The 26812-nt window shown below is 42.8% G+C and overlaps 1 protein-coding gene across 1 annotated transcript; it reads left to right on the top strand.

Moving 5' to 3' along the window:
• The first annotated feature begins 16239 nt into the window (after positions 1–16239).
• LOC120919218 (olfactory receptor 5B12-like) lies at positions 16240–17684 on the top strand. The gene has a single exon (XM_040331273.1). The coding sequence runs from the start codon at positions 16398–16400 to the stop codon at positions 17328–17330; it is 933 nt and encodes a 310-aa protein (XP_040187207.1). The 5' UTR covers positions 16240–16397; the 3' UTR covers positions 17331–17684.
• The last annotated feature ends 9128 nt before the right edge of the window (positions 17685–26812 follow it).

Here is a 26812-nt window from a genome sequence, read left to right as displayed (position 1 = left end):
AGTGATAATTATGTAGCGCAGGCATTTTTGCCTTTTAATATTATGTTAATGTTGTGCAGTGTTGTTTCATGACTAATGCTATAAATTGGTATTTGGCACCATCTGGTGGCTAAAACGTGAAATGGACTTCATTTATTTTGTTTTTCAAGAGCACGGTGAAATATTATGCAAAGAACCTACCCATGAACACTCGGGGCTGAAGTGCATGCTGGGTAGGGGATAAAAAGCCCTGTGGTAGCCATCTTGGGTGTCTTGTGCCTGGGACGCATGGCCTGCCAGCAGAGCTCTGTATGTGTGTGTGTGTTTCATAGAGCTTGGGCCTACATCGTGCGGAGCAGAACAGCAGCCTGTGATTCTGCTTTACACCACAGCGTGCTGGATCAGCAGTGTGGTCGAACCAGAGACCCTTGAAGGAGGTAACTGAGGACTCCCGGTCGTCTGTGGAACAGAACAACGTGACAGTGTGGTCGCAGCAAACAGACTGAGATCCTGTGGAGCGGAGGCATCCATCTGCCTCTATAGTAAATTTACCTTTTTCTTTAACACAATCTGTTGTGAGGCTTGTTAATTCTCCAAACAGGTGTAGCAGTGTATGCCCGGGTGACAACACAGGTAAAGTGAATATAATCTGTGTCTATTCACCTGTCTTTTATTATTGCGCTTCACACCAGCACTGCACCACAACTGTGTCAAGGGGAGTGAGACCAAATTATTGGGGGTGTTAGAGCAGAGTACAGGCCCAATCAATCACCAGCGGCTCCTTTGGGGGTGAGCACTACAATTAGATTTGAAGATAAATTAATTAAACCTAAGTTCGTTAACTTCTCTTCTATGGGGTACTTGGCTATTCATGGAAGAGTACAGCCAATCAAGGTGGCACTGTATAGTCTACAGATTCCAGCTGTGAATTCTTCCTGGCTTGTTTGCATCTCAAGAAGGTATAGGAGACTGACCGTCTCCGTGACACCTAGTCCCCCAGCAATTAATGCGTATCAAACGGAGAGTGTTAAATAGATATATTCAGGCTCAAGACTGTCAGTACAGTTAACCCTTTACAGAAACCATCTCCTACACACTACACATCTAAAATTATCCTAAATTATATATATATATATATATATATATATATATATATATATATATATATATATATATATATACAATTATTCCCAGTTGCTAATGGCGATTAGACATCCCAATTCTCATAAGGCAACAAAGCCCTCCCGAAGATGTTTCATCCTCTGCGATGGCTGGATAAGGTCCGCAACCTTACTCTTGTAACGTGGATCAAGGAGGGTTGCCAGCCAGTAATGATCCTTCTCCTTGATACCACAAATCCGAGGATCCTTTCGCAGGCTTTGCAGGATCAGAGAGGCAATGCAGTGTAGGTTTGCTGAGGCATTCGGCCCAGAGTCCTCTGGGTCACTAAGAACGACATGATTCACAGCCACCTCCTCCCAGCTACGTACAAGTCCATGGGTTTCTGGGGACTGTAAACGATCCCTTGAAGACTGCTGCTGATACTGAGTGCTAGGCTCCACCTCCATGCTGACACAGTCCTCTTCCTGTGTGATCGGCAGGTCCGCAGGAACACTGTCTGGATAAAGGGGGCCTTGAGAGGTTAAGAAGTTCCTTCCTCTGTTCTGCCTCAAGTGCCCTGTCCATTATTCCACAAAGCATGTGCTCCAACAGGTACACAAGGGGGAGAGTATCACTGATGCATACAATGTCACTACTCACCATCCTCATGGCCTCCTCAATCATGAGCCACTGGTGTGGCAAAAAAAAACAAGCTCCACTGACCCTGTCCTGGTGCTATGGTCGCACAGGTACTTGATGGCCCTCTGCTGCATGTGCAGCCACTGCAGCATGGCCAACATTGAGTTCCACCTGGTGGGCATGTCACAGATTAGGCGGTTCTTGGGCAGGTTGTATTACTTTTGGAAGTCAGCCAGCCAAGCACTGGCATTATATGACCAGCGGAAATGCACACAGACTTTCCTGGCTTGCCTCAGGAGATCCTGTAAGCCTGGGTACCTGTACAAGAACCGCTGCACCACCAAGTTAAGGACGTGAGCCAAACAGGGCACATGGGTCAGGTGTCCCTGTCCGAGGGCGGATAGGAGGTTGGTGCCATTGTCGCAAACCACCATTCCTGGCTGAAGATGGCGTGGCGTCAACCACCTCTGAGCCTGCCCCTGCAGAGCTGACAGAATCTCTGCTCCAGTGTGGCTCCTGTCCCCTAAAGTTGATTTAATAATTTTTTTAATTTGCGCGGTTGTCAGTACTTGATCTGATTCTTTTTCCCATTCTCTAATAAAATAAGGGACTCTTGCGTTTTGCCCACTAAGGCTCAGTCTCAGTCTAAGGCTCAAAATTCCTGATGGTGGCCCTGCCTCCAGCTCCTCCCACTTCACATTCCTCACCAGTCAGCTGACCTCTAGTCCCTGCCCCCCAGCTATGCCGTGAACTAAATGGGCGGCTGTGAAGAGGCTGACTTGGCGGCCGCAGGCTTTAGGAACAGCCCAGGTTTTGGTGACCCCTGGAAAATCCTCATTTGACCCCCAAGTTAAGAACCACTGGCCTAGAGCATCACCTCCACTTGTTTGTCTACGTTGTCCCTACTGGTACTCCGTGAACTGCTTGTCTGTAGTGTGCCCATTTCTACCCTGTGGACTGATTATCCCTGCTGTGGCTCAACGCTAGCCCTCCTGTACCCTCAAGTCTCACAATAAATGCCTGCATTGGGTTCTGTGTGATCTGCCTCTGTGTGTTCTCTCTCTCTGCCCTCCTAGTTCACCATATTGCCCCTGGAAACAGCTCATTGGAGGAGGCAGGTTGTCATATGACTTGGTAGTTACCACAACAACGTAATTCCCAGATCAGTGGTGTTAGCGAAATCTGCAGAGCACACAGACAGATATTATGTCTCTAAAAGTAACACATTTCATCTTAGTGAAATAATCTATCTTTAAGATAAAAGGTTCACTCACCATTCACTCATGCATTAGGTCTGCCATTCATTCAAATAACCAAACATCAACCATCTTGTTCCCAGTACGCCATCACAGCCATCATTGCCTTTTCAAGCTCCTCACGGCTCCTTTTATTCTCACAAACAGGAAGTGATCTCTTCATGGGAGTGGTCATCACAGGATGTCCTCTCCACAAAGCAAGCACCATGTAAGGACATCCTTCTAACAGGATTGTCCTATACAATGCATACAATACATGAATAGAATACATGAATAGAATGCTGGCTAAAGTCTTATGGGCGTGTCTGGGCAGGGAATGCATCCATGCCTTGTAGCAGGCAAAGCCGTATTGCTTTTAAAACATGGACGCCTTCCACCAATCCAAAAACGCTCACAAGCTCCCATATTATCACTGATAAAATCCTTATTTTGCGCCATTCCATAGAATAACGCACATTCAGATCATACCATTATTGTAGGTGGAATGGAGGCTATCTACAGGCGTACTCTACGAATCCCAAACCATGCTGATCAGACACAGCAGAGACAAGAGCGCACATCCGTCTATAATCACTAATGTCCTTGCGGAGTGAGCATATCCCCTCCTCAACGATTGTCCGCGCTAATGCACAGAGGGCCCCTCGCCGGCAGACATATGCCCATGCCGCAAACATCACACTCCAACCTCAAGACATTTTCTACTACCAGATGAGATTCAACCAGTCTCAGACTGCCCCAGTCAGCTCTTTTAGAGCGGGTTGCGGAAGTACTAAACACTGGGTGACACTATGACAATACATATTAAATACATATTAAATACATCTTGAAATTTCCACAACAGTGGAACAGTTCAATAAAGCTGCAGACAATTGCAGGATGCACAATACATAGCATACAAAATATAACAAAATATGCCTACAATGTACAAACTATCTATCCTTCCAAAGAAATAAGCATGTGTAATGTATGTGATAGGTATACTAAATGGCTACTTTGGGCTTTCCATTGATATAATCTTCTTCATGGTTCCTCCCTTCAGAGTCCCCCACAAAACATCTATTTCCTCCAAAGTCTTCCAGTACAACTGTTGCTCTTTTGTCTTTCAGAACAACTCTTACTTTATCCCTCTGTTGCTCGAGCACATAGCTTGTTTAAAGTCCTATTTCCCTCCCCCCTATTTCCTGCTACCACATTTCCTGCAAGATGTCAGATATCTAACATAAAATTAGAGGGATAGCAGTTCTAGAAACTAAATGCAAAGCAGTGGTTAAGGAGTCTAGAACAATGGATGGAACCTTTATTGCAGGTGGTTAGACATGTGCAATTTGTTTCGGTCCGAATGTAAATTTTTAAAAACGTCAGAGCTTCAGATGTATCCGAATCTTCAAATGAAATAGTAACACATTTCTTTGACATTCGTTTCAATATCGCTTAGTTTATTCGTTTGCTAACAATTTCAATTTTTTTGGAACAATTCAAATTTGGATTAGTTGAAACTGATCGACAGATTCAAATTCTGTATGAAGAATTGCTGGTTAAGTGGGCCAGGAAACCAGCCGCTGCGTCCTTAACAACCGATGACTCATTAGCTGTCAGCTGGCTTCCCTGCTGAGAGCAGAAATGACATCAGATGAGATATGGGGCAAGGATAAATCTTATTCCACACCTGGCTTGCCCTTACAAATAAACTCACAATCTCAGATACAACCCTGATATCCCTGGTTAATGTTAATAACTGTGAGATGTTGGGTAGTCTCTACCAATGTTAAGTTTATCTCTTTTTCAAAGCTTTACATCTCTTATCAAAGTAATGGACATTTCTGAAGCTCTAACTTGCAGTATCACAGCTTCCACTCAAGCCCTTCTAGCATCTAGCTTTGATCTCCAGAACAAACCCAGCTATATCAATTCATTTGGGAGAAAAATCCAATAAAAAACAACAACTGGACAGCACTTTGAGAAACATGGCAAGAAAGTCTTAATAATTGTCACTCTAAAGTTCCCCCTTCAAGGTTCAACTATAAACTATAGACCCAAACTTCTCCCTCGAGATGTTCACAATATTACAATGTTTATGACAAAGGGCTTCATTAAACTTTAAAACCTCTAGATTCAAAAAAAAGTTCCTTCACCTCAATAGTTCATATTTTATCACAATCCTCCAGGTTTGAAATGTATCAAGTGATTTGCTAAAAAAAATTGCATTAGCAGATTTATGATTTACACAGTGAACTGTTAATCTGCCAATAAGTTTTAGATAATCTTCCAGTGATGGTGGTGGGGCCCCAAACATAAAAACCTATTGTACCCCAGTCAAAAAAAACATCTGAGAGTGTACATATTGGGCCAGATCCACAAAAGAATTACGCCGCGTAATTTCAAAGTTCCCGCGTCGTATCTTTGTTTTGTATACACAAAACAAGATACGACGGCATCTGGGATCGATCCGACAGGCGTACGTCTTAGTACGCCGTCGGATCTTAGGTGCATTTTTTCGGTGGCCGCTCGGTGGCGTTTTCATTTGAATTCCGTGTTGAGTATGCAAATTAGCTAGTTACGGCGATCCACGAACGTACGTCCAGCCGGCGCATTTTTTACGTCGTTTGCGTTCGGCTTTTTCCGGCGTATAGTTACCCCTGCTATATGGTGGCGTACTCAATGTTAAGTATGGCCGTCGTTCCCACCTCGCATTTTGAATTTTTTAAGTTGTTTGCGTAAGTTCGCGAATAGGGATTTGCGTAGAATGACGTCACCGTCGTAAGCATTGGCTTGTTCCGGTTTAATTTCGAGCATGCGCACTGGGATACCCCCACGGACGGCGCATGCGCCGTTAAAAAAAAAACATTGTTTACGTCAGGTCACGACGTATTTACATAAAACACGCCCCCATTACATCCATTTGAATTCCGCGCCCTTACGCCGCCAAAGATACACTACGCCACCGTAACTTACGGCGCAAATTCTTTGAGGATTTGGGGAAAAAAAGTAAGTTACGGCGGCGTAGTGTATCTTAGATACGCTACGCCCGACGCAAATATGCGCCGAGGTACGTGAATCTGCCCCATTGTGTGTATATATTGCAATGCATTGTATCCAGTCTCTAGAAATTAGGCTAAACCTTGCAAATGTAAAAAAAAGTCTATTTATTGGAGCTGCGGTGGCTCAACGCGATTGGCACTTCGCTGACAAGCCATTCACCTCTGCAGCTAGGGGTTCGGATCCCGGTCTCAGCTACATGTGAATTGAGTTTGGTGGTCTCAGCCCGGCTCCCGGTGGGTGTGCTATGCGAGGTAAGCCTGCGCTTAGTACACCCACCCCCCTCCCACAAAAACCACCACACTTACACGCACTCGAAATTGGTTTAACATGCACGCACTTTGACCACGAGAGGCAAAGGACTAACGGGGCTGGTTGAGCGGGCTAGATTCTCTCACTCCCTTATAGGGAGTCCCTCTGCCCCGTTGGGCTTCAAAGCGGAGCAGGTAGGACGGGCTGTGTGCGAGGACCCCCTCACACACCCACCATTGCCACCCGGGGCATGGAGAAAGGTGGCAGATTGCCTCTGGGGAGGCCTGCCTACTCCCAACTCCTGCAGTCCGGCTCCTCTCTCGAGTACACGCACAAAATACACTTAAAAAAAAAAAAGTTTTGTTTTGGCTTTGGGCAAGTTCTTTGCTCTATTTCTGAAGTTTTACTAAAATAAAAATAAACACATATAATTATTGGAAATTTAGGACAATAATTTACATTCCTCTACATTTAAAAATATCCCAAATTTTATGTGGTAAAAAAACCTTCCTTAACCTTTCATAATTGTTTATTTTTATTTTTTTCCTTTCCTAGAAATGTTTTCTTCTATATTCCTTTTTTTTTAATTTTTTTTTCGTTTTTATTGTTGATTCTTCTCAGCATCACAACTCCTTTTTAAACTTCTATAAATCATAGAAACATCTATCAGTAAAATAAGAGATGAAAAAGTAAAATTTGGAAAATCTAAAAGCAGTTCTTTTTTTCTAAAGGCCCAAGGCACGTGTCGTTGGGGGAGAAATTAATTCAGATGATACTTCATTTTCTGTAGAGATTTATCTTCCAGCGGATCAATTAATAATGTTTTTAATTAATCCCATATGAACACAGAGCCAATACACTCCTGTGTGCTCCAGAGATGTCAGGGGAGATTTCTGCATTATAAATACAGGTATATGTATGTGTGGATAATGAAATTGTATTGTGACCAGAAATGTCACATACATTTTCTATTGTTTTAATTTAACTTCCTTCAACAAAATGTCTCCACATGCCACATGACCTGATGCCACCGAACTGATCCTTCCAGAGGAGCCTCTCCTCACCTGCTTCTATCAGAATTTACTTCTGCCGGGAGATCACTGACAAAATCTGAGCTAGGAGTCCAAACAAAGCAAATTGACAATTTTATCAGTCTGTTTATTCACAGGTATTTTTCCTTCATTCTTTGTTTTTTTACAGGGATTGTATGTCATTCCATTTGTAAAACCTAGCCCAACCTTATTGATATAATCTTTTTTTTATTATTGTTGTTTTGCATATATGTCTATATATTAAAAAAAAAAAAAATAGAAAAATAATATTTTTTTCCTACAGCTAAGATCTTTCATAACACACATTTTACATTTTATTCTATGTACATACTGATGAATATCATGCTGTTATCACCCTCTACACATTGTATTCTCCTGTGTTTCTTTTATTAATGGAAATATGAATTAATAATCAATGTAATTTTCTATATACCGTCACATTTATATGTCATCTACTTTTCCTAGTTTGAAATTTCAGTTGGTTTTGTTGCATTTGAGTTAGTTCTACCTGTATACAAGAAATAGATAGATTTTTTTTTTTTTTTTTTTTTTTTACAGGGATGCTAATTATCAGTCAATAATTTATTTCTAAAAACTAATACAACCTAATAGATGTTTTCATTTTTTTCACAGAATCACGTGTATGACCCTTTAAAGCCACGGTCCTGACTCTGCATATGAATCTATTTAACAGAAGGTATCCCTATAGTGTAGATACTATTGCCAAGGTGTTTATTTAAAATATTATTACTTACATTTACAGTTAAAAGCAAACAGCTCCTAGTGACAGCAGGGCTTGAAGGTACCCACGTCACTTCCAGTATCAGCAAAACGTCACCCGGCTATACCCAACGCGTGTCGTCACGGTCACATGACTTTCTCAGGTGTATCAAAATATAGAATATTTAGGGTATAGAAAAAAAGGAAAAGGATACACTTTTTTTCCTTACAGCAGAACTTTCTCATAATACATGGAACTGATTTATTTGGTCTGAGATAAGGTAAATATATATATATTTTTTTAGATCCAGGGCAGGTAAATAGTGAGTTGATTTTATATACAAGCTGATACATATCATGCTGTTGTCACTCTACACATTGTATGCTCATGTGTTTATTTGATTGATGTAAACATATATTAATAATCTATTAAATGTTTTATTTAAGGTCATTTTTATAATTGATCTGGTTGTTTCATTTGTTTGATATTTCACTGATTATGTTAATAAAGAACTAAGTATTGACACTTAAAAATGACATTTCCTGATTCGCCATTAATTAATACATTAATTATCTTCATATTTAGTTATATGAATATTTCTTCATATTTATACAGCTTTGTAGAGGAAGTCTCCCTAGTTACATTGATAATAATAAATGGCACTTTGGTCCTTACTCATCAAATTACAAACATTGATAAATACTCTTTCAGACATTCTAAAATTCAAGGGGATCAGTCATAAGAGAATATTGGAGACTACCATTGCTGAGCTCCCCCATTAAGAATGTTGGTTGGCTGACCATTATGCAGACACTTTGAATATGGCTTTGAGTTGCTGACCCATAACATGTTCAGGGATACAGTAAGTATTTCAGACACTACTCTCATACCCGCTTAAAGCATGCTTGTTCCAGGTCTGTGCTTTGCCACGTCTTTCGCACATTTTAAAGTAGATATAAACTGTAACTGGGTTACATTTAGATTTCTCTCTGCACTGCGTACAGTTGTCATTTTACCCCCAAAATCCTTGTTGTCACTTTTTTCATCTTTTCTTTTCAATTTTAAAGCAGCTGATCTCCTGCGGCCTCTTTCTGCTCCTTCCTGTCTACTGGCTCTCACTTCACTCTCAGCTCCACATCATTGCTCTAGAGCAGCCTTTTTCAACCAGGGTTCCCAGGCACACTAGGGTGCCTTGAGGTTTCTTTAGGGGTGCCTTTGCAAAATGCCTAAAAATTGCCCATAAAAATCGTATACAAGCCAGTTGGTGGATCATGCCTGCCTTTTAGTTGCACAAAGTCACAGGTTTTCATTGCGCATCATTACGACCTTCTAGCCCCCTGCACCCTAACAACCAATAATATCATCAGTTGGTAAGGTGGATGTCGATCACCTATATAGCATCCTTGTGTGCCCTCCCCTACCTTTCACCACCAGCACTGAGGTTACATTAGCAGACTGATGGAGAGAAACTGAGAGGGAAGAGAAACACTGGAATACGAATTACCAGTGTGCAAAAGTGTATTTGCTTTAGAAGAATAAATCACCTCTAACGTTGGGTGTCCTATGTTTGTGGATATTGATGCATTATGTAAAATTATGTGTGAGAACAGCTTCTTAAAGTTTTAACCATAGGAGCAAGAGAGATAGTGACAATGCAGGACAACAAATGAGAGACAGTTGTCATTTCATAATAGATGCGTATCCTATGGCCGGATCACCAGGGTTTATTGTAGGGTATATTATTATTTAGTATCAACCTTTTTTTTCCTAAACAGTAAGGGATTGGAACCTCTGTCAGGTTTTTATTGATGTCTGTGTTCCAGCTATGGAGATTCACCTTCTCTTATTGTCCTAGTGACCATTGTCTTGTAGTCTGAAAGCGATGGGAAAGCCAACATTTTGAGTTGTCGCCAGAAGAGTAGATTTGAAGTCTTCCAAAGGGGACACTTGTCTGAGAGGGGAATTGTCTTTGTCTTTACTTTGGAGCGCTTGCTATTGACCTCCTGTTGTGTCTACAGAACAGAATGCTAAAGGGAAATTTCCCAGCGTGACACAGATGACAGAAAAACTAACATGGATTTCACCCTTTCCTATGCTATCCTAAATGTCGAAGAAAACAATGTTTGCACTTAGGCTGGCCATACATTATACAACTTTTTTTTAATTACTGTATTTATTGGCGTATAACACTCACTTTTTTACCCTGAAAATAAGAGGGTAAACTGTGCCTGCGTGTTATACGCTGGGGGCCGTGGAAAGTTTTTTTCCTGAAACTTCCCTCTTAGGCCCCGTACACACGACCGAACATGTCTGCTGAAACTGGTCCGCGGACCAGTTTCAGCAGACATGTTCGGTCGTGTGTACGGCCGACCGGACAGGTTTCCAGCGGCCATTTGTCCAGCCGACCGTTTTTCAGCGGACAAATGTTTCTTAGCATGCTAAGAAACATGTCCGCTGGAAGCCTGTCCGTCGGACATGTTCGGTCGTCTGTACAGACTCACCGTACATGTCCGATCGGCCGCCATCCCTCGCATGTGTCAAAGTGATTCGACGCATGCGTGGAAGCATTGAACTTCCAGGGCCGCGTCATCGTCGCGGCGACGGCGCGGCCACGTCACCGTGTATCGTGTACGCGCGGATTTCTGTCTGATGGTGTGTACAACCATCAGACAGAAATCTCCGAGCGGACATGTCCGATGAAAACGGTCCGGCGGACCGTTTCATCGGACTGTCTGCTGGTGTGTACGAGGCCTCAAAGTTAGGGTGCGTGTTATACGCCGATAAATATGGTAAAAAAAAGGCATACTGTAGCTGACGCTAGTATGCTCGTTTGTATGGTAGATAAAGAATTTTTTTTTTTTAGGATGAACCCCCGCTTTAAGTCTTCCTTATGCCGCGTACACACGATCATTTTTTCAGCATGAATAAAAACTTTGTTTTTCAGCATGTCGAAAAAACAACGTTTTCCCAACTTCATCATTAAAACAATGTGCCTACCACCATCGTTTTAAAAAAATTATCTAGCAAAGCGCGGTGATGTACAACACGTATGACGGCACTATAAAGGGGAAGTTCCATTCGCCTTTGGGCTGCTTTAGCTGATTCCGTGTAAGTAAAAGACGATTTGCGCTTTTTTGTCTGTTACAGCGTGATGAATGTGCTTACTCCATTATGAACGGTAGTTTTACCAGAACGAGCGCTCCCGTCTCATAACTTGCTTCTGAGCATGCGCGGGTTTTTTACGCCGTTTTAGCCCACACACGATAATTTTTTACAACCCGAAAAACGACATTGTTTTTCAAACGACGTTAAAAAATGCAGCATCGGACGTGAGGGGATGTGACGTCTCTCACGGAGGGAGGGACTAGAACATGTCAGCTGGCCAGGCTGAGCGGGAGTGTGGAGGGAGCCGAGACCGACCCGTAGCATGTGTTGCAGTGGGGAGGCGGTGACTGCTATCCATGCTGGCGAACTCACAGCAGAGACCAGCGGAGCCCTGGACCAACGGTGCCGCATAACGGAGGAGCGGGAAAGATAGCGGGTGGCGGCTGCTGTCGGAAGCTGAGGCATTGTGCTTGTTCCGGCAGGGAGAAGTCATGACATATGAAATCAAATTGTATACATAGGGGTCACTTGTTTTTCTAACCTACATTAGAGACTACTGTTTGACCACATACCTAAAAAATCAGTAACTATGCAGAAGTAATGGCATGGCTTCAAAAGTTAAAGGGTACACGTCAAGGGTACTCAATTTGGTAGTCCTGGTTCCCCGTGTGGGCCTGGCCGGTTTCCCCCCCCCGAGTTTCGGGGGAGGGACGGTAGTCCCACCTCAGGGAATATGAACCAGTGGACCATGGATGGTTCAGGGGCCAGTAGTGGGCCACTAGGGAGGGGGGAGGGAGAGGGTGGGTAGGGGAAGGGAAGGGACCAGGGTGGGGGAGGGAGAAAGAAGGGAGGGGAGGCGGGTGGTTGGGGCGCTATCTCACCGATTCAGTAAGAAAAGAAAGGAAACCTCATAAAGACGCAAGGCTGTGTACCCTATGGGTAAAAGTAAGAAAAAAGCATAAAGAGATGACGAGATGCCAGTAATTAAGTTTATGTCATACAATGTTAAAGGCCTTAACAGTCCCACAAAGAGGCATAAGATATTAAGCGAGCTTAGAAGGTACAGAGCGGATGTAGTATTCCTACAGGAAACCCGACCTGACACTAGAATCCAACGTGAGGTTATACTCCCCAGATTTCCCTAGCTGGTTCTATGGGGATACTATCTCAAAACTAGCTAGGGGGGTGGCAATAGGTCTGGCTAAAGGGGTGCGCTTTACACAAGAAGACAGAATGACGGATCCAGAGGGTAGATTTATTTTTCTGAGAGGGAAGTTGAGGGAGATGGAGTGTACCTTGGCGAACATATACGCCCCCAACGTGCACCCAATAAAATATTTTGGTGAAATCCTAGGAAAGCTAAAAGATTTTAGGGTTGGTAAGGTAATCTTGATTGGTGATCTGAATTTTTGTGTAGAGCCGGAAGTAGATAGTACATCCCGGGTACAGGGGACAAAAAGCGCACAGCAAAAAAAGATAAAAAATAGTATATACAGAAGTCAATTGGTAGATGCATGGAGAATCTTACATCGAAAACAATGAGACTATACGTTTTACTCCCCTGTACACGTGGTATACTCCCGGATTGACTATATCCTAGTGGATCATAGTATGCTGGAAATGATAGTTGATACGCGAATAGAAATTGCGACACTGTCAGACCACACACCAATAAGCTTGACAGCAAACATCCCTGGGAATCAAAGGTCATTCCAAAACTGGAATGAGGAACTGGTTCTGGAAGAAGCTAGTTTAGCCAGGGTGAAAAGTGAGCTGGAGGACTATTTTAAGATAAATGACACCGAATAAATCTCAAAAGCAACACTATGGGAGGCGCACAAAGCTTGTTTTAGAGGGATTTTTATCTCAGAGGGGGCTAGGAAGAAAAAAGAAAAGTGCAGTAAAATGAATAAATTAATTGCCGAAGTATTTAAAATGGAACAAGAACATAAAAAACAGGGGAAGCAGCGGGAGCTTTATCTTGACTTGACTAGTCAGTAAAAAAACTAACTCAAAGAACTCATGGAACAAGATACGAGAAGGAAATTTAACATCATCGCAAAAGAAAGGTACATGTGGGGGAACAAATCCAGTAAACATCTGGCAAGGATGGTGCAGAAAAACAAAGCAAGAAATTATATAGATAAAATCAAAAATGAGAGGGGAGTGGTAGTACACTCAACTAAGCATATAGCTGACACTTTTAAAAATTATTATGAGGGGTTGTACTCGGTAGAGCAGAATATATGGCAGATGGGAGAGAAAAAAGGCAAAATCACGGAGTTCCTGGAGGGTGCAAGATTGCCAAAGATCAGACAGAGTGTTGCCCTAACTCTGGAGAGACCAATAACCGAGGAAGAAATAATGGTAGCACTGGCGGGCTCAGCATCGGGCAAGGGTCCTGGCCCAGACGGGTTCACAGCGCTATATTATAAAAAATGTAAGAAGATACTTATCCCTAGACTGTGTCAATACTTTAACGGCCTAGGGAAAGATTATGCATTAAGTAGGGAAGCCCTGACCGCTAACATCATAGTTATCCCGAAGGAAGGCAAAGATGCAAAGCTATGCTCCGGGTATAGGCCAATCTCACTGCTTAATACCGACACAAAGCTCTTCGCAAAGGTGCTAGCTGAAGGAGTGAAACGAGAGATGACCAGACTGGCCCACCCGGACCAGGTGGGATTCATCCCAGGGAGAGAGGGGAGGGATAACGATGTGAGAGCTTTGTTGCTTCTTAAAAAGATGAAAGAGAACCGGTCCCCAGGGCTACTTCTGTCGATAGACGCAGAAAAAGCGTTGGGGACTCATGTTACAAACTCTGGAAACCATGGGCTTTGGACATAGGATGTTAGAGTGGATTAAGACACTTTACCAATTTCCAACGGCCAGGATAAAAATTAATGGCAGCCTATCCCAAACCTTTAAGATGAAAAACGGTACAAGACAGGGGTGCCCCCTCTCACCGCTCTTATTTGTACTATCTCTGGAACCTCTCTCGGCCAAGATCCGTAATTGCCCTGACATAAAAGGGATTAGAGTAGACGACGAGGAGCACAAATTATCCGCATTCGCGGATGATGTGTTGTTCTATATAGTAAATCCCAGAACATCAATACCGAGTCTATTAAATATATTTCGACAGTACGGGGAAGTTTCTAATTTTAAAATTAATGTCTCTAAAACACTGATTCTGAATGTAAACCTCAGCAAGCCGGAAGAGCGGTATCTAAGGGCAGAGCATCAGTTCCCTTGGCAGACGGAGCTTAAATACTTGGGAATTAAATTAGCTAACTCTACCAAGAAAGTTTACAAGATTAATTATATTCCCCTATTGGACGAAATTAAAACCGAAATAAAAAGGGCTATAAATAGACCAATCTCATGGACAGGTCGAATTAATTTCTTTAAAATGGTCCTTCTCCCAAAAATCCTTTACAAGTTCCAGATGATACCAATTGCATTGCCAAAACCATATTTTAGAATTCTTAAAAATCTGATAATGAATTACATATGGAGAAATAAGAAACATAGAATTTCCTTCCGGATTTTGAAACAGGAAAAAAAACACAGGGGACTTGTGGTCCCAGACATCAAAAAATACTATGAAGCAGTGGTCCTGTCTAGGGTAATGGAGTGGGCCAGGGCTAACCAGGAAAAAAGGTGGGTTAAGTCAGAAAATGCACTGTCAAAGGTTAAGTTAGGAAGTATAATTTGGAATCCTCCTCTGTTTAGGGCACTGGATGAGAACATCCACGGGGTAACAAGGAATGCACTTAAAATTTGGGACACATTACACAAAAAAAATGATAAGGAATATAATTCACCTCTCTTAGCGTTAAAAAATAATGAGTTTTGTGCACCCGGTAAAATATCAGTGGGGGGGAATTGGATCAAAAAAAGACACTGCACAGCTAAGGGACATAATTAAAAAAGGTAATTTAATAACACTACAGGAGTTAAAACAAAAAGAAGATTTGATGTTGATTGATGACTGGAGATATCATCAGTTAAGCCATTTTGTTCGAAAGCTACCCCAACCATTAAGGTCAAGGCCATCAAGGCCATTGGAAAGTCTATGTATCATAGTTGGATCTAAAGGTACTATCTTAAGGTTGTACAAGATATTACTAGCAGTGGACGAACAGGAGATACCTCCATTCATCAAAAAATGGGAACGGGAGTTAGGGACACAGAAGGATAAGCTCACAATAGGGAAAATGTTGAGATTGACCCACTCCTCTGCAGTGGACAATAGGACCGCATAAATGAACTATAAGTGCATAACAGGATGGTATATAACACCAGACAAATTGAGTAAATTTAAAGAGGGTCAGTCAGCAGATTGTTGGCGGGGCTGCAAGTCTCCTGGTTCAATGACCCACCTATGGTGGGAATGCCCAAAAGTTAGAAAGTATTGGGAAAAAATTCTGGGATTTGTAAAGGATATCACCAAGAAGGAAATAAAGACCGACCCATGGATTGTTCTCTTTCATGGTGGGGAGGAAGGGGTAAAAAGGTATAAAGATTGTTTGGTACCACATTTGCTTAATGCAGCCAAGAGTTTGATTCCAAGAAGTGGCAGGAGGTAGATTGTCCATCTGTATGGGAGTGGATAGACTCGGTAGAAGAGACGTATATTATGGAAGATCTAAGGAACAGTATAGAGGAGGGCAACATGGCCCAAAATAAGAAATGGGATAACTGGAGGGCATTTAAGAAAACGTGGAGTTATGCGGAAAACTTAAGGGAGGACATCTAAATACAGTTAAGGGAGGAAAGATGAAATGAGGTTACAAGTAGGAACGGTGAGGAGGCAAGAGGTGGGGGGGAAAGGGAGGGAGGGTAAGGGGGAGAAAATTAGATGTGTTTAGGCCATGTATCTAATAGGAATCTTAATGTTCAAAATGTGTAAAGCCTCTAAAACAATTTATAAAAAAAAAAATGCAGCATGTTCGATTTTTTTTTTGCCGTTTTTCAGAACCTGAAAAATGATGTGAAGCCCACACCTGATCATTTTAAATTACATTTTTGAAAAACAACGTTTTTTTTCATGCCGAAAAATGATCGTGTGTACGCGGCATAAGACACAGGATATAGCGTGAATTGTATTTTATTTGCAGCTTTCGGTTTCAGTTGTTCTTAAAAAAAAATCTAAATGTAAGGCTTGCTTTTGTAGTGTTTTGGATGATTACCAGCTGAAACATAGGTAAGAGTAACTTTATTCCTATTTAAAACAGAAGGAAATATATTGGAATGGGAAATCAGACATTACTAAAGGAATTATTTCTCTATGGATTGTCTGACCTTCCAGCTCTTCAACTCCCTCTATTTCTCTTCTTCCTTTTCATCTACCTATTTACAATAATCTGGAATTTGATGATCATTTCCCTCATAGTCACTAACTCTCACCTCCATGTACCTATGTATTTCTTCATTGGAAACCTGGCTGGTTTGGACCTCTCTTACTCCTCATTAACCGTCCCACGATTATTATTTGACCTTTATGCCAAGACAAGAAGAATTTCCATAAAGGCCTGTATAACCCAAGTCTTCTTCTTTATATTCTTTGCCAGTTGTGAGGCTTTTCTGTTGACTGTCATGTCCTATGATCGATATACCGCCATTTGTAAGCCATTACATTACACACAGATCATGAGTTGGAAAGTGTGTGCACAGTTGGTGTCCATTGTGTTGTGTCTCAGCGTTACCCATTCGTTAAGTCACACACTTTATGCCTTAAAATTAACATTTTGTGAATCAGATATTATAGAAAGCTTCTTCTGTGACCTTCCACAAATGTTTAAGATCTCCTGCAGTGACATCTACTTCAACATTGTTCTTATTCTTCTCTTGGGTGGCTTCCTTGGAGTTGGGTCTCTCGTGCTGACCTTCCTGTCATATGCCTATATATTCAAAACAGTTCTTAAGATTCAAGTTAAAGGTAATAGGAGTAAAGTTTTCTCTACTTGTACCTCTCACCTAACAGTGGTCTTTGTATATTTTGGCTCAATTTTTTTCAATTATTTTTGGCCAAGTACTTATCGTAACTCTTCTGGTGACAAAGTTGTGTCTGTGTTTTACACAGTGATCCTTCCTCTCCTCAATCCTCTCATCTACAGTCTGAGGAACAAGGACTTCCAAAAAGCATTTCAAAGTGGTTTCAGAATGATCTTGCCACCGAAATAGAGATACTGTATATAAAGATAGAAACATACTTTTCATGACCTATGTAGAAAATCCATTGAACAGATGTCTATATTAATGTCTCTAATCAGAACTCTTTTTTCTGTTTGTTTTGGATAGAATTTAAATTTTGTTTAAACCCCCATTAGGTTTTGCTGACATCCTGGGTTTGCTTTTTAAATTCATCATAACGAATGTTCGTAATTGTTACGAAAAGTTAACGAACCTAACGAAAATTCGTATTCAATCTAAATTGAATTTCAGACACAATTACGAAATAAGAACTAACGGACTACAAACCCAGGAACTCATCACAGCACAAGGATGGTGGGAGCCCCTCATAATGAGCACAGCAGGGGTACAGTCCCAGGAGGAAGTCAGCACATGGATGGTTGGAGCCCCTCATAATGAGCACGGCACAGGGATGGTGGGAGCCCCTCATTATGAGCACAGCAGGGGAACAGCCCCAGGAGGAAGTCAGCACAGCACAGGGATGGTGGGAGCCCCTCATAATGAGCACAGCATGGGTACAGCCCAGGAGGAAGTCAGCACAGCACAGGGATGGTGGGAGCTCCTCATAATGAGCACAGCAGGGGCACAGCCCCAGGAAGAAGTCAGCACAGCACAAGGATGGTGGGAGCCCCTCATAATGAGCACAGCAGGGGTACAGCCCAGGAGGAAGTCAGCACAGCACAGGGATGGTGGGAGCTCCTCATAATGAGCACAGCAGGGGTACTGCCCCAGGAGGAAGTCAGCACAGGGATGGTGGGAGCCCCTCATAATGAGCATAGCAGGGGTACAGCCCAGGAGGAAGTCAGCACAGCACAGGGATGGTGGGAGCTCCTCATAATGAGCACAGCAGGGGTACTGCCCCAGGAGGAAGTCAGCACAACACAGGGATGGTGGGAGCCCCTCATAATGAGCACAGCACAGGGATGGTGGGAGCCTCTCATAATGAGCACAGCAGGGGCACAGCCCCAGGGGGAAGTCAGCACGGCACATGGATGGTGGGAGCCCCTCATAATGAGCACAGTACAGGGATGGTGGGTGCCCCTCATAATGAGCATAATGAGTCAATGACTGCCATATTGAGAAAGGTATTGTAGCCCGGGCCATTAGTTCGTATTTCGTAATTCGTGTCCAAAATTAAATTTTCATTAGGTTCGTTAACTTTTCGTAACAATTACGAGGGGCTCCCACCATCTCTGTGCTGTGCTCATTATAAGGGACTCCCACCATCCCTGTGCTGTGCTGACTTCCTCCTGGAGCCTAACGGCAAAACGCCTCAACGCACAAGGGCTCACTGTACAAACTGTATCATTTTTGTATGATTTTTAATTCTTGAACACTGTTATTATACTATGTACTTTTTTCAATAAATATTGTTTTTGATATTTACTTCTGAATTATTTCCATACCTAAAAAGTCCGACCCTTGGTTACTGTAAGGCCTCGTACACACGACCGAACATGTCTGCTGAAACTGGTCCGCTGACCAGTTTCAGTAGACATGTTCGGTCGTGTGTACGGCCGACCGGACAAATGTCCGGCGGATCGGACAGGTTTCCAGTGGACAAATGTTTCTTAGCATGTTAAGAAACATGTCCGCTGGAAGCCTGTCCGTCGGACACGTTCGGTCGTCTGTACGACTTACCGGACATGTCCGCTGGGCCGCCATCCCTCTCATGCGTTGAAGTGATTCGACGCATGCGTGGAAGCTTTGACCTTCCAGGGTCGCACACGTCATCGTCGTGGCGACGGCGCGGCCACGTCACCGCGCTGTCTGTCCGCGCGGATTTTGGTTTGATGGTGTGTACAACCATCAGACCGAAATTTCCGAGCGGACATGTCCGATGAAAACGGTCCGGCGGACCGTTTTCATCAGACTGTCCGCTCGTCTGTACGGGGCCTTAGAAGTAGATGAAAACACAAACAAAATGACGGCGCAAAAGAAAAGTCAGAAACACAATAGTAAATTAATACTAAATACAATTTGTAGCTTGTACATAATAATAAGAAAAGGGAGGTGGTGGTAATAAATTAATAGGGAGTTAATACAACTGACAATAATAATGGTAGTAAAGTCCCATATATGTAAATGAATGAAGTCTGTATCTGTAGAAGAATTCAAAATGACATATACACCGTTGGCAGCACTTAAAGAGTGAAGCAGGTCTCTGAAATTGCAAAAAAGAAAGAAAAAGTGCGCCTACTAAGTGCAGTATGTCAAACAACAGTAAATTTATTCATAAGAAAAAGCCAAATGGCTACTCACTATTTGTGACCCTGGGGCATACACGGACGCTACATGCACACAAGGTGTTTGCAAGACGATCTCTGTTATATGGGAGATGCTGTTCCTTTATTGATGGATGGCCTTATGTTTGCCTCTGTGAGCTGTCTTTTGCCCCAGCTTTAGGTCCCCTAGTGGATCTTTAAGGGATTCGGTTACCTGCATCTCTATCCCCGACACGTCTTCTTTTGCCTGGGGACTGTAATGTGTATTTGCTCATGTCATTATTGACATATTTGGCCTGGACCTGCGATCATCGATCTCTAAACATATTTTTTGTACTATCTACTACCATCGGTATATATTTCATCTATCATTGGAATCTTCCTGGATGATTATATCCACCGCTGTGTATCAGATTGTGAAAATCATGGCTACATAGTAGCAATAATCCTGTTTGTTTCGTCCTGAAGAAGCCCCACGGTGAAACGCGTAGGCGACTTCAATAGGATTCTTTCACTATTCTCTTGTTCTGAATGGTTGTATTGTGATTGTTATCAGTTGCATTCCATTATACCATTGTTAGTGTACATTTTGTAAATTTATGTAATAAAATATATATTTTTTATACTTCCACGAGCCTCAAAGTCCGATTTTGCCCACTCTTCTTGAAGGGGTACTGTATATACTATATGGTAAAACTAGATGAAAATAGTAATAATAATTTCTTATATCAGATATTGTCAAAAAAATGTGTGTATATATGTGCGCATACACACGCACACACATGCATTAAAAAATGTTGAACGGTGAAATTTATGGAATATGTATTCTGTTTTGTATGTTTCTCTTTTTTGATAAAATAAAAATATAAGATATGAAAAAAAAAATGACATGCCAATGAGCAATACATTTAGGCTTCATTCACACTTGGCGGACTCCGTTGCTACGGAGTCCGCCTGCTCCCGTCGGCTCAGCGGGAGATCAGTCCGCAGATCTCCGCTGAGCCGACGATGACAAGCTCCTCTCTGCTCACTGAGCGGGGAGAAGCTTGTCGGGCACCGCTGTGTCCCTATGGAGCGATCTGATGAAAACGGACAGCATGTCCGTTTTCATCAGATCTTACCCGATCTGATCCGCATGGACGGATGGGGACGTGGCCCCCATACGTCTGTTTTTAGCGGGTCGGATCGGGTCGGATGTAAGCGGACATGTCTCCGCTGACATCCGACGCTCCATAGCGATGCATGGAGCGGCCGTTCAGGTCCGCCGTCAGACGGACCTGAACGGCCAAGTGTGAATGAGGCTTTAATCTATATGTTTGTATGTGTGCGCATACAATTGGCTACATATGTATTTAGCAGAATGGAAAAAGTTTATTTATATATATATATATATATATATATATATATATATATATATATATATATATATATATATAGAAGGGGTTAGAGAAATGGAAAAGATTACATATGTGTGTATTCTTTAGATTTATAGCAACAAGTAGCCCCATCAGCTGTCCACGTTCTAAAGAACCCAGGGAGTTCACCCAAGGAAAACAAAAGGAACCCACCAACTGGTGAAAGAGATAACATGGGAGGGGTGAGGTTGCCCTCTAGGTAAGCCACATCCGAGATTACAAAGAGATGGGTATTCAAAGGGGGCATGACTTCCGAGTGGCCTCAAAAGGCTCTTGAAAGCCAAGGAGGCATGAGCTGAATTTCTATCTGCCATTATCTTCTCTATAGAAACCCATTGTTTTGAGTGACCATGAAGGTGCCAATTAAGTATTTTTTTGTAGGGAAATCATTTTGTAATAAAGGAACACATCAGGGAGGCCCAAGCCACCCAATATCTCAGGCTTTGGGAGTATGGAGAAGACCAGGTGGAGGTTTCCTTTTATTTCAATCAAACTGTATAAGCAATTAAAAGTGAAAGTTTTGCTCATCCTCCCAGCACACAACCTCATGGGACATGTCACATGTCCCTGGAGGCCACAAGACCAGTCTAAAAGTGCAGTACAATCTTGCAGTGTAGTGGGGATCTGACAGTGAAACAGCAGTAAATCACAGCTGGCTTTCCATAGCCAAGATGGCAGCACAGGTGATCCTAACACCAGCAAAGAAGCCAGTACTGGACCCCTGCACTGGCAAGTGTCTATTTTCTAAAAGTCAGCAGCTACAGTATTTGTTGCTGCTAGCCTTTGTTTCCCAGGGGACAATTATTAGCATGCCTGCTACACGGTAAGAAATTGTGGGTGTGTGGAAAATTGTGCTAACAGTGGGATGGCCTTAAAACCCTACTCACTTCAATACCAGGCACTTATGCACCTTCCCGCCAAGACCAATTTTCAGCTTTCAGCGCTCTCACTTTTTGAATGACAATTACTCAGTCATGCTACACTGTATCCAAAAAAAATTGTTATAATTTTCTTGTTACAAATAGAGCTTTCTTTTGGTGGTATTTAATCACCACTGGGTTTTTTATATTTTGAGATATAAGCAAAAAAACTGCGAGAATTTTGAAAAAAAAACATACTTTTTTTAGTTTCTATTGTATTGAGTCTACAAGCTCTGGAGCCAATCACTGAACATGTATTACAGCTACTCACACCTGATGTACACACCTGCAGGCCTATCTACCGTATTTTTCGCCGTATAAGACGCACCGGCATATAAGACGCACCCAATTTTAAAGGAGGAAAATCTAGAAAAAAAGATTCCGAACCAAATACTGTAGTAAAATATTTGCCCCCCACTCGTCATCACCATCACACCACCCCCACATTAGTAATAGCCAGTAACATTGCCCCCACATTAGTAATAGCAAGTAACATTGCCCCCACATTAGTAATAGCCAGTAACATTGCCCCCACATAGTAATAATAGCCAGTAACATTGCCCCCACATAGTAATAATAGCCAGTAACAGTGCCCCCACATAGTAATAATAGCCAGTAACATTGCCCCCACATTAGTAATAGCAGCCAGTAACATTGCCCCCACATAGTAATAACAGCCAGTAACATTGCCCCCACATAGTAATTATAGCCAGTAACATTGCCCCCACAACTCACTGTTGTTGCAGATGCATGGCAAGATCGCGGCGCGCGCTCTGCTAGGAATGAACAGATCCACGAGCAGAGCAGTGATGATGTCAGAGCGCCGGGTGTACTAAGATGGCCGACCGCTCCGGAGCTAGGCCAAAGCCGGGGTCTTTCCTAAGGCAGCGGCGGCGGTGCGTTCCGCGGATCGTTCAGGCGAAACCGTGTATTCGCCGTATAAGACGCACCAACTTTTTCCCCCCAGTTTTGGGGAAGAAAAAGTGCGTCTTATACGGCGAAAAATACGGTAATTTCTTGAGACACTAACAAGCCAGGAAAGTACAAATACCCCTCAAATGACCCCTTTTTGGAAAGTAGATGGTCCAATGTACTTAGAGGCATGGTGAGTTCTTTTGAAGTTGTAATTGTTTTCCACAATTCTTGTAATTTTTTTTTACACAAACTGGTCATATTAACAGGTTATTTCTCTCACACAGCATATGCATAATTGCAACTACACCCCAAAATACATTCTGCTACTCCTCCTGAGTATGTTGATACCACATGTATGAGAATTTTACACAGCCTGGCCACATACAGTCAAAGGCCCAACAATGATGTAGCACCTTCAGGCATTCTACAAGCATAAATTGCACATCTCATTTCTCAACCACCTATTACAATTTTGAAGGCCCTGGAGCACAAGGACAATGGAATTGTCCACAAAATGATCTTATTTTGTAAAGCAAACACCCCAATGTATAATCTATGAGGCATGATGAGTCTTTTAAACGATTCATTTTTTTCAAGTTTTTGGAAAATGTGGAAACAAATTCAAACGCATTTTTTTTTACACAAATGTAGTGCCCCCTTGCTTTCAGCATGGGCACTACGCTAAAGTTAGTGGGGAATGGGAGAGTTATTTTGCTCCCATTCACAATTTGTTTAAATTGTGACTACTGTCATTTCAGAAATGTCCACTGGGTCAGTCTGTATTCCAGGGATGTGATACCATCCCTGGCCAGTAGTTGGCGCCAGAGGGGTTCTGGCAGAGCCAGTTCTCCCCAGCGGCCAATTAGAGGAGCTTTTCCCTCGCAGGGCATGCTGGGGAGGGGTATATCTGTGACAGGGGTCATGTGTTCTAAAATCTTTGCGGGGTCCCCGTTCCAGGTGCGGCATGCACCTTCAGGGTGCGTGCATCCATGGACCCCACCGGCGTGGCCCACCTGGCCAAAGTTGCAGACTACTTGGAACCCCATCCGGAGGTACAAGGGGACCCCAGTGACTTACTGTGTTCCCGGTTCTATTGAAAGGATCCCAGGCTGGGTGCCGTTCGATTGGGGAGTCGGTTTGAGGAGAACCCGGAGGCAGGTTGTCCAACAGAGCCTGAACAAACCAATTGGGGATCTGGTGACCAGAGTACTGACAGGTATGTTTGCTGTCATCTGGTAACCAAAGCAGAAATCCTAAGTGACATCTCGGCTGCCAGGCTTGTGAGAGGGGTCTGTCCGGGGGCACTTTACCCACTCTAGTTGGAGTGGCGACGAGTTACAAATTGGTACTATACAGAGCAGGACTGACTGCTCCATTCAATATCCAGGCCTGATACTGCAAGGTTTTTTTTCTCTCTCTCTCTCTCTCTCTTCATCAACCTTGTTCTTCCCAATTTATGTTAATGTTGGCCGTGTTGGCCTGGAGAATAAAGCATTGAAAAAAACCTTTATTCACTGTCTGGACATTCGCTCACTGTTTTGACTCACTGCTATCACCCCTAGACATACTGCAGGGTAACTTAATACGCCAATCCCAAAACAAATCAGCGGCTCCTGCGGGGGTAGCGCTACACAAAGTTGTCCATTTATAAGATATTTCTAACACATAGCATGTACATAACAAAAATAAAATAAATTACACATATAAGTTTCTGACTACCGAGCACATTTTTGAAGGCCCTTCATATTTCTAAAGCCCCGTACACACGGTCGGATTTTCGGCCAACCAACTTCAAAATCCGGCACTTTTCAAATTTGTCCGACCGTGTGTACGTTCCATCGGACCAACTTTTTTGGCTTACATCGGACAAAAAGTTGGGTCTGTGAACGGACCAACTTTATGTTCCGAAAAGTCCGATTGTGCAAAGTGCGACCGTGTGTACAGAAAACAATCGGACTTTACAAAAAAATTTAAATGCGCATGCCCCGAAATAAAGAGCACCCAGAAGCCATCTGTCTAGTAAAACTAGCGTTCGTATTCGAAAATGCTCATTCGTCACGCGGCAAGTTTCGAAATCTCAAAAAGCAGCGCATATTCTCTTTTTCTTTATAATGTCCTAATATGTACATCTGCTCAACTGGTGATACGGACGGATTAAAAACAAATGTATTTACTTTGGATTAGTGTATTTTCTTGATATGAATCCAGCCTTTTTTTTATATTTCTTTTAAATTAAAAAAAAAAAAATATCCCCAATTCTTTATGCTGGGCAAAGTAATAACTACTCTATTTGTGTCCCTTCAATTTTAGCAAAGGGCCGGCCTACTCACAAACTGACATTTGACTTTCCACACATAATCCACAAGTTTTTAGCATCATCCTTTTATTTTTTAAAAAATGGGAAAAAGAATGACAGATCCAAATACAAAACAACAGGAAGGCAGCAATTGAAGAACTGGTTGACTTGGCAAAGCCTCTGTACCCCAGGGCATACATAAATTATGTTAGAATCTCCAAACTTGGGGACCTGAGCATGAACTTAAATATAAGGAGCCCAAGAAGATTGTGGTCTCCAAAAGATGGGGAGCAGCAGCAGCAGACATATATGTGCCCAGGCTGTGGTACTTCAACAGGCTGATATTTCTGCATACCAAACTGAACCACGACCAACACTCTCCACACTTCACACCTCATCAGCTGAGGCCTTATATTTTTTAGCACTCCCACCACAATACAAAAAACAATAATAGATTAAAACTAAAGATTTTCCGCCATTATTCGAGCATTTTTTGGTAAGCCAAACCTAAAATTACATACTCAACTTCAAATAATAGAAAAAATATGTTCCAAATCATAATATTTATATACTAATTAGTATCCCCTAAAATCTGGGCTCTGAGTTGGCCACTGACCCCCATGCTGCTGGGGTGGGTTGGCTTGCTGTGGTGGGTTGGCTTGCTGTGGTGGGTGGGCTTGCTGGGGTGGGTGAGCTTGCTGGGGTGGGTGAGCTTGCTGGGGTGGGTAGGTTGGCTGGGGTGGGTAGGTTGGCTGGTGTGGGTAGGCTGGCTGGTGTGGGTAGGTTGGCTGGTGTGGGTAGGCTGGGTGTGCTTGGAAGCTTGTCTGGGGTTGGTAGGCTGTCTGTGGTTGGTAGGCCTGTTGTACATTGGCTGGAGGTGCGTGTTCGAAATCACATACATGTGAAATAGGGGTTAGCTCCCATTTCCTGGCCTTGCTAAGGAGCTGGACCATGATCCCCTCACATAGCTCCCTTTGATCGGCATCAATTTTGCGTAGTTTGTTTGCTATAAAACAGCCAAACCCTTCTGCACTATCGGGTGCTGTGGTGATGGCCGATGTGGCCCTACTCAGAAATTCCGCTGTGGCATCATCCAGATGTTGCCTCTTCTTGGTCCTTTTCCTAGGAGGGTTCAGTGTAGGGATTCTACATTGTGTGGACTGTCTGCTGGGCCCAGCCTCTTCTTGGCTGCCAACGTCCTGTGTCTGAAAAAGGAGCATCATTTCTTTTTCTTGCCATCATAAAAACACATTAACATCATAGTATATCTGAATGCACATATTTTCATGAATACTATACCTGTGTCAAGCTGAGCTCCTCCTCCTCCTCCTCATCCTGAGTTGGTTCAGCCTCAGTATCTGTGGCCTCTGCTGATGCGGATGGAAGTGTGGAAAGATGTTTTCGTGGCTCAGTTTGGACCTTTAAAAACATCAGGCTGCTGAAGTACCATAGCTTGGGCACATACACATCATCTGCTGCAGCTCCCGATCTTTTTGAACCCTCAATCTTCTTGAGCTCCCTCAGAAAAGTGCTCCTCAGGCTCCCAATTTTGGCTTTTATTTGGGTCTCGTTGGCCCTGGGGTACACAGTCTTTGCTTCTGCCACCAGTTCATCAATTGCTGCCTGCCTTTTATTTTTATTTGAGTAGTCTTTATTGGTGACCTGCCACAGACATGTGTGAGATCTATAGAGATCAATAAAA

The sequence above is a fragment of the Rana temporaria genome, chromosome 12 (genome assembly GCF_905171775.1).
Source record: "Rana temporaria chromosome 12, aRanTem1.1, whole genome shotgun sequence".
Lineage (NCBI taxonomy): Eukaryota > Metazoa > Chordata > Amphibia > Anura > Ranidae > Rana > Rana temporaria.
This window is presented reverse-complemented; position numbering and strand designations above follow the sequence as displayed.

Bases quoted from the DNA above. Each gene is read 5' to 3' on its own strand.
- LOC120919218 (XM_040331273.1), top strand. From the start codon at position 16,398: ATGGGAAATCAGACATTACTAAAGGAATTATTTCTCTATGGATTGTCT.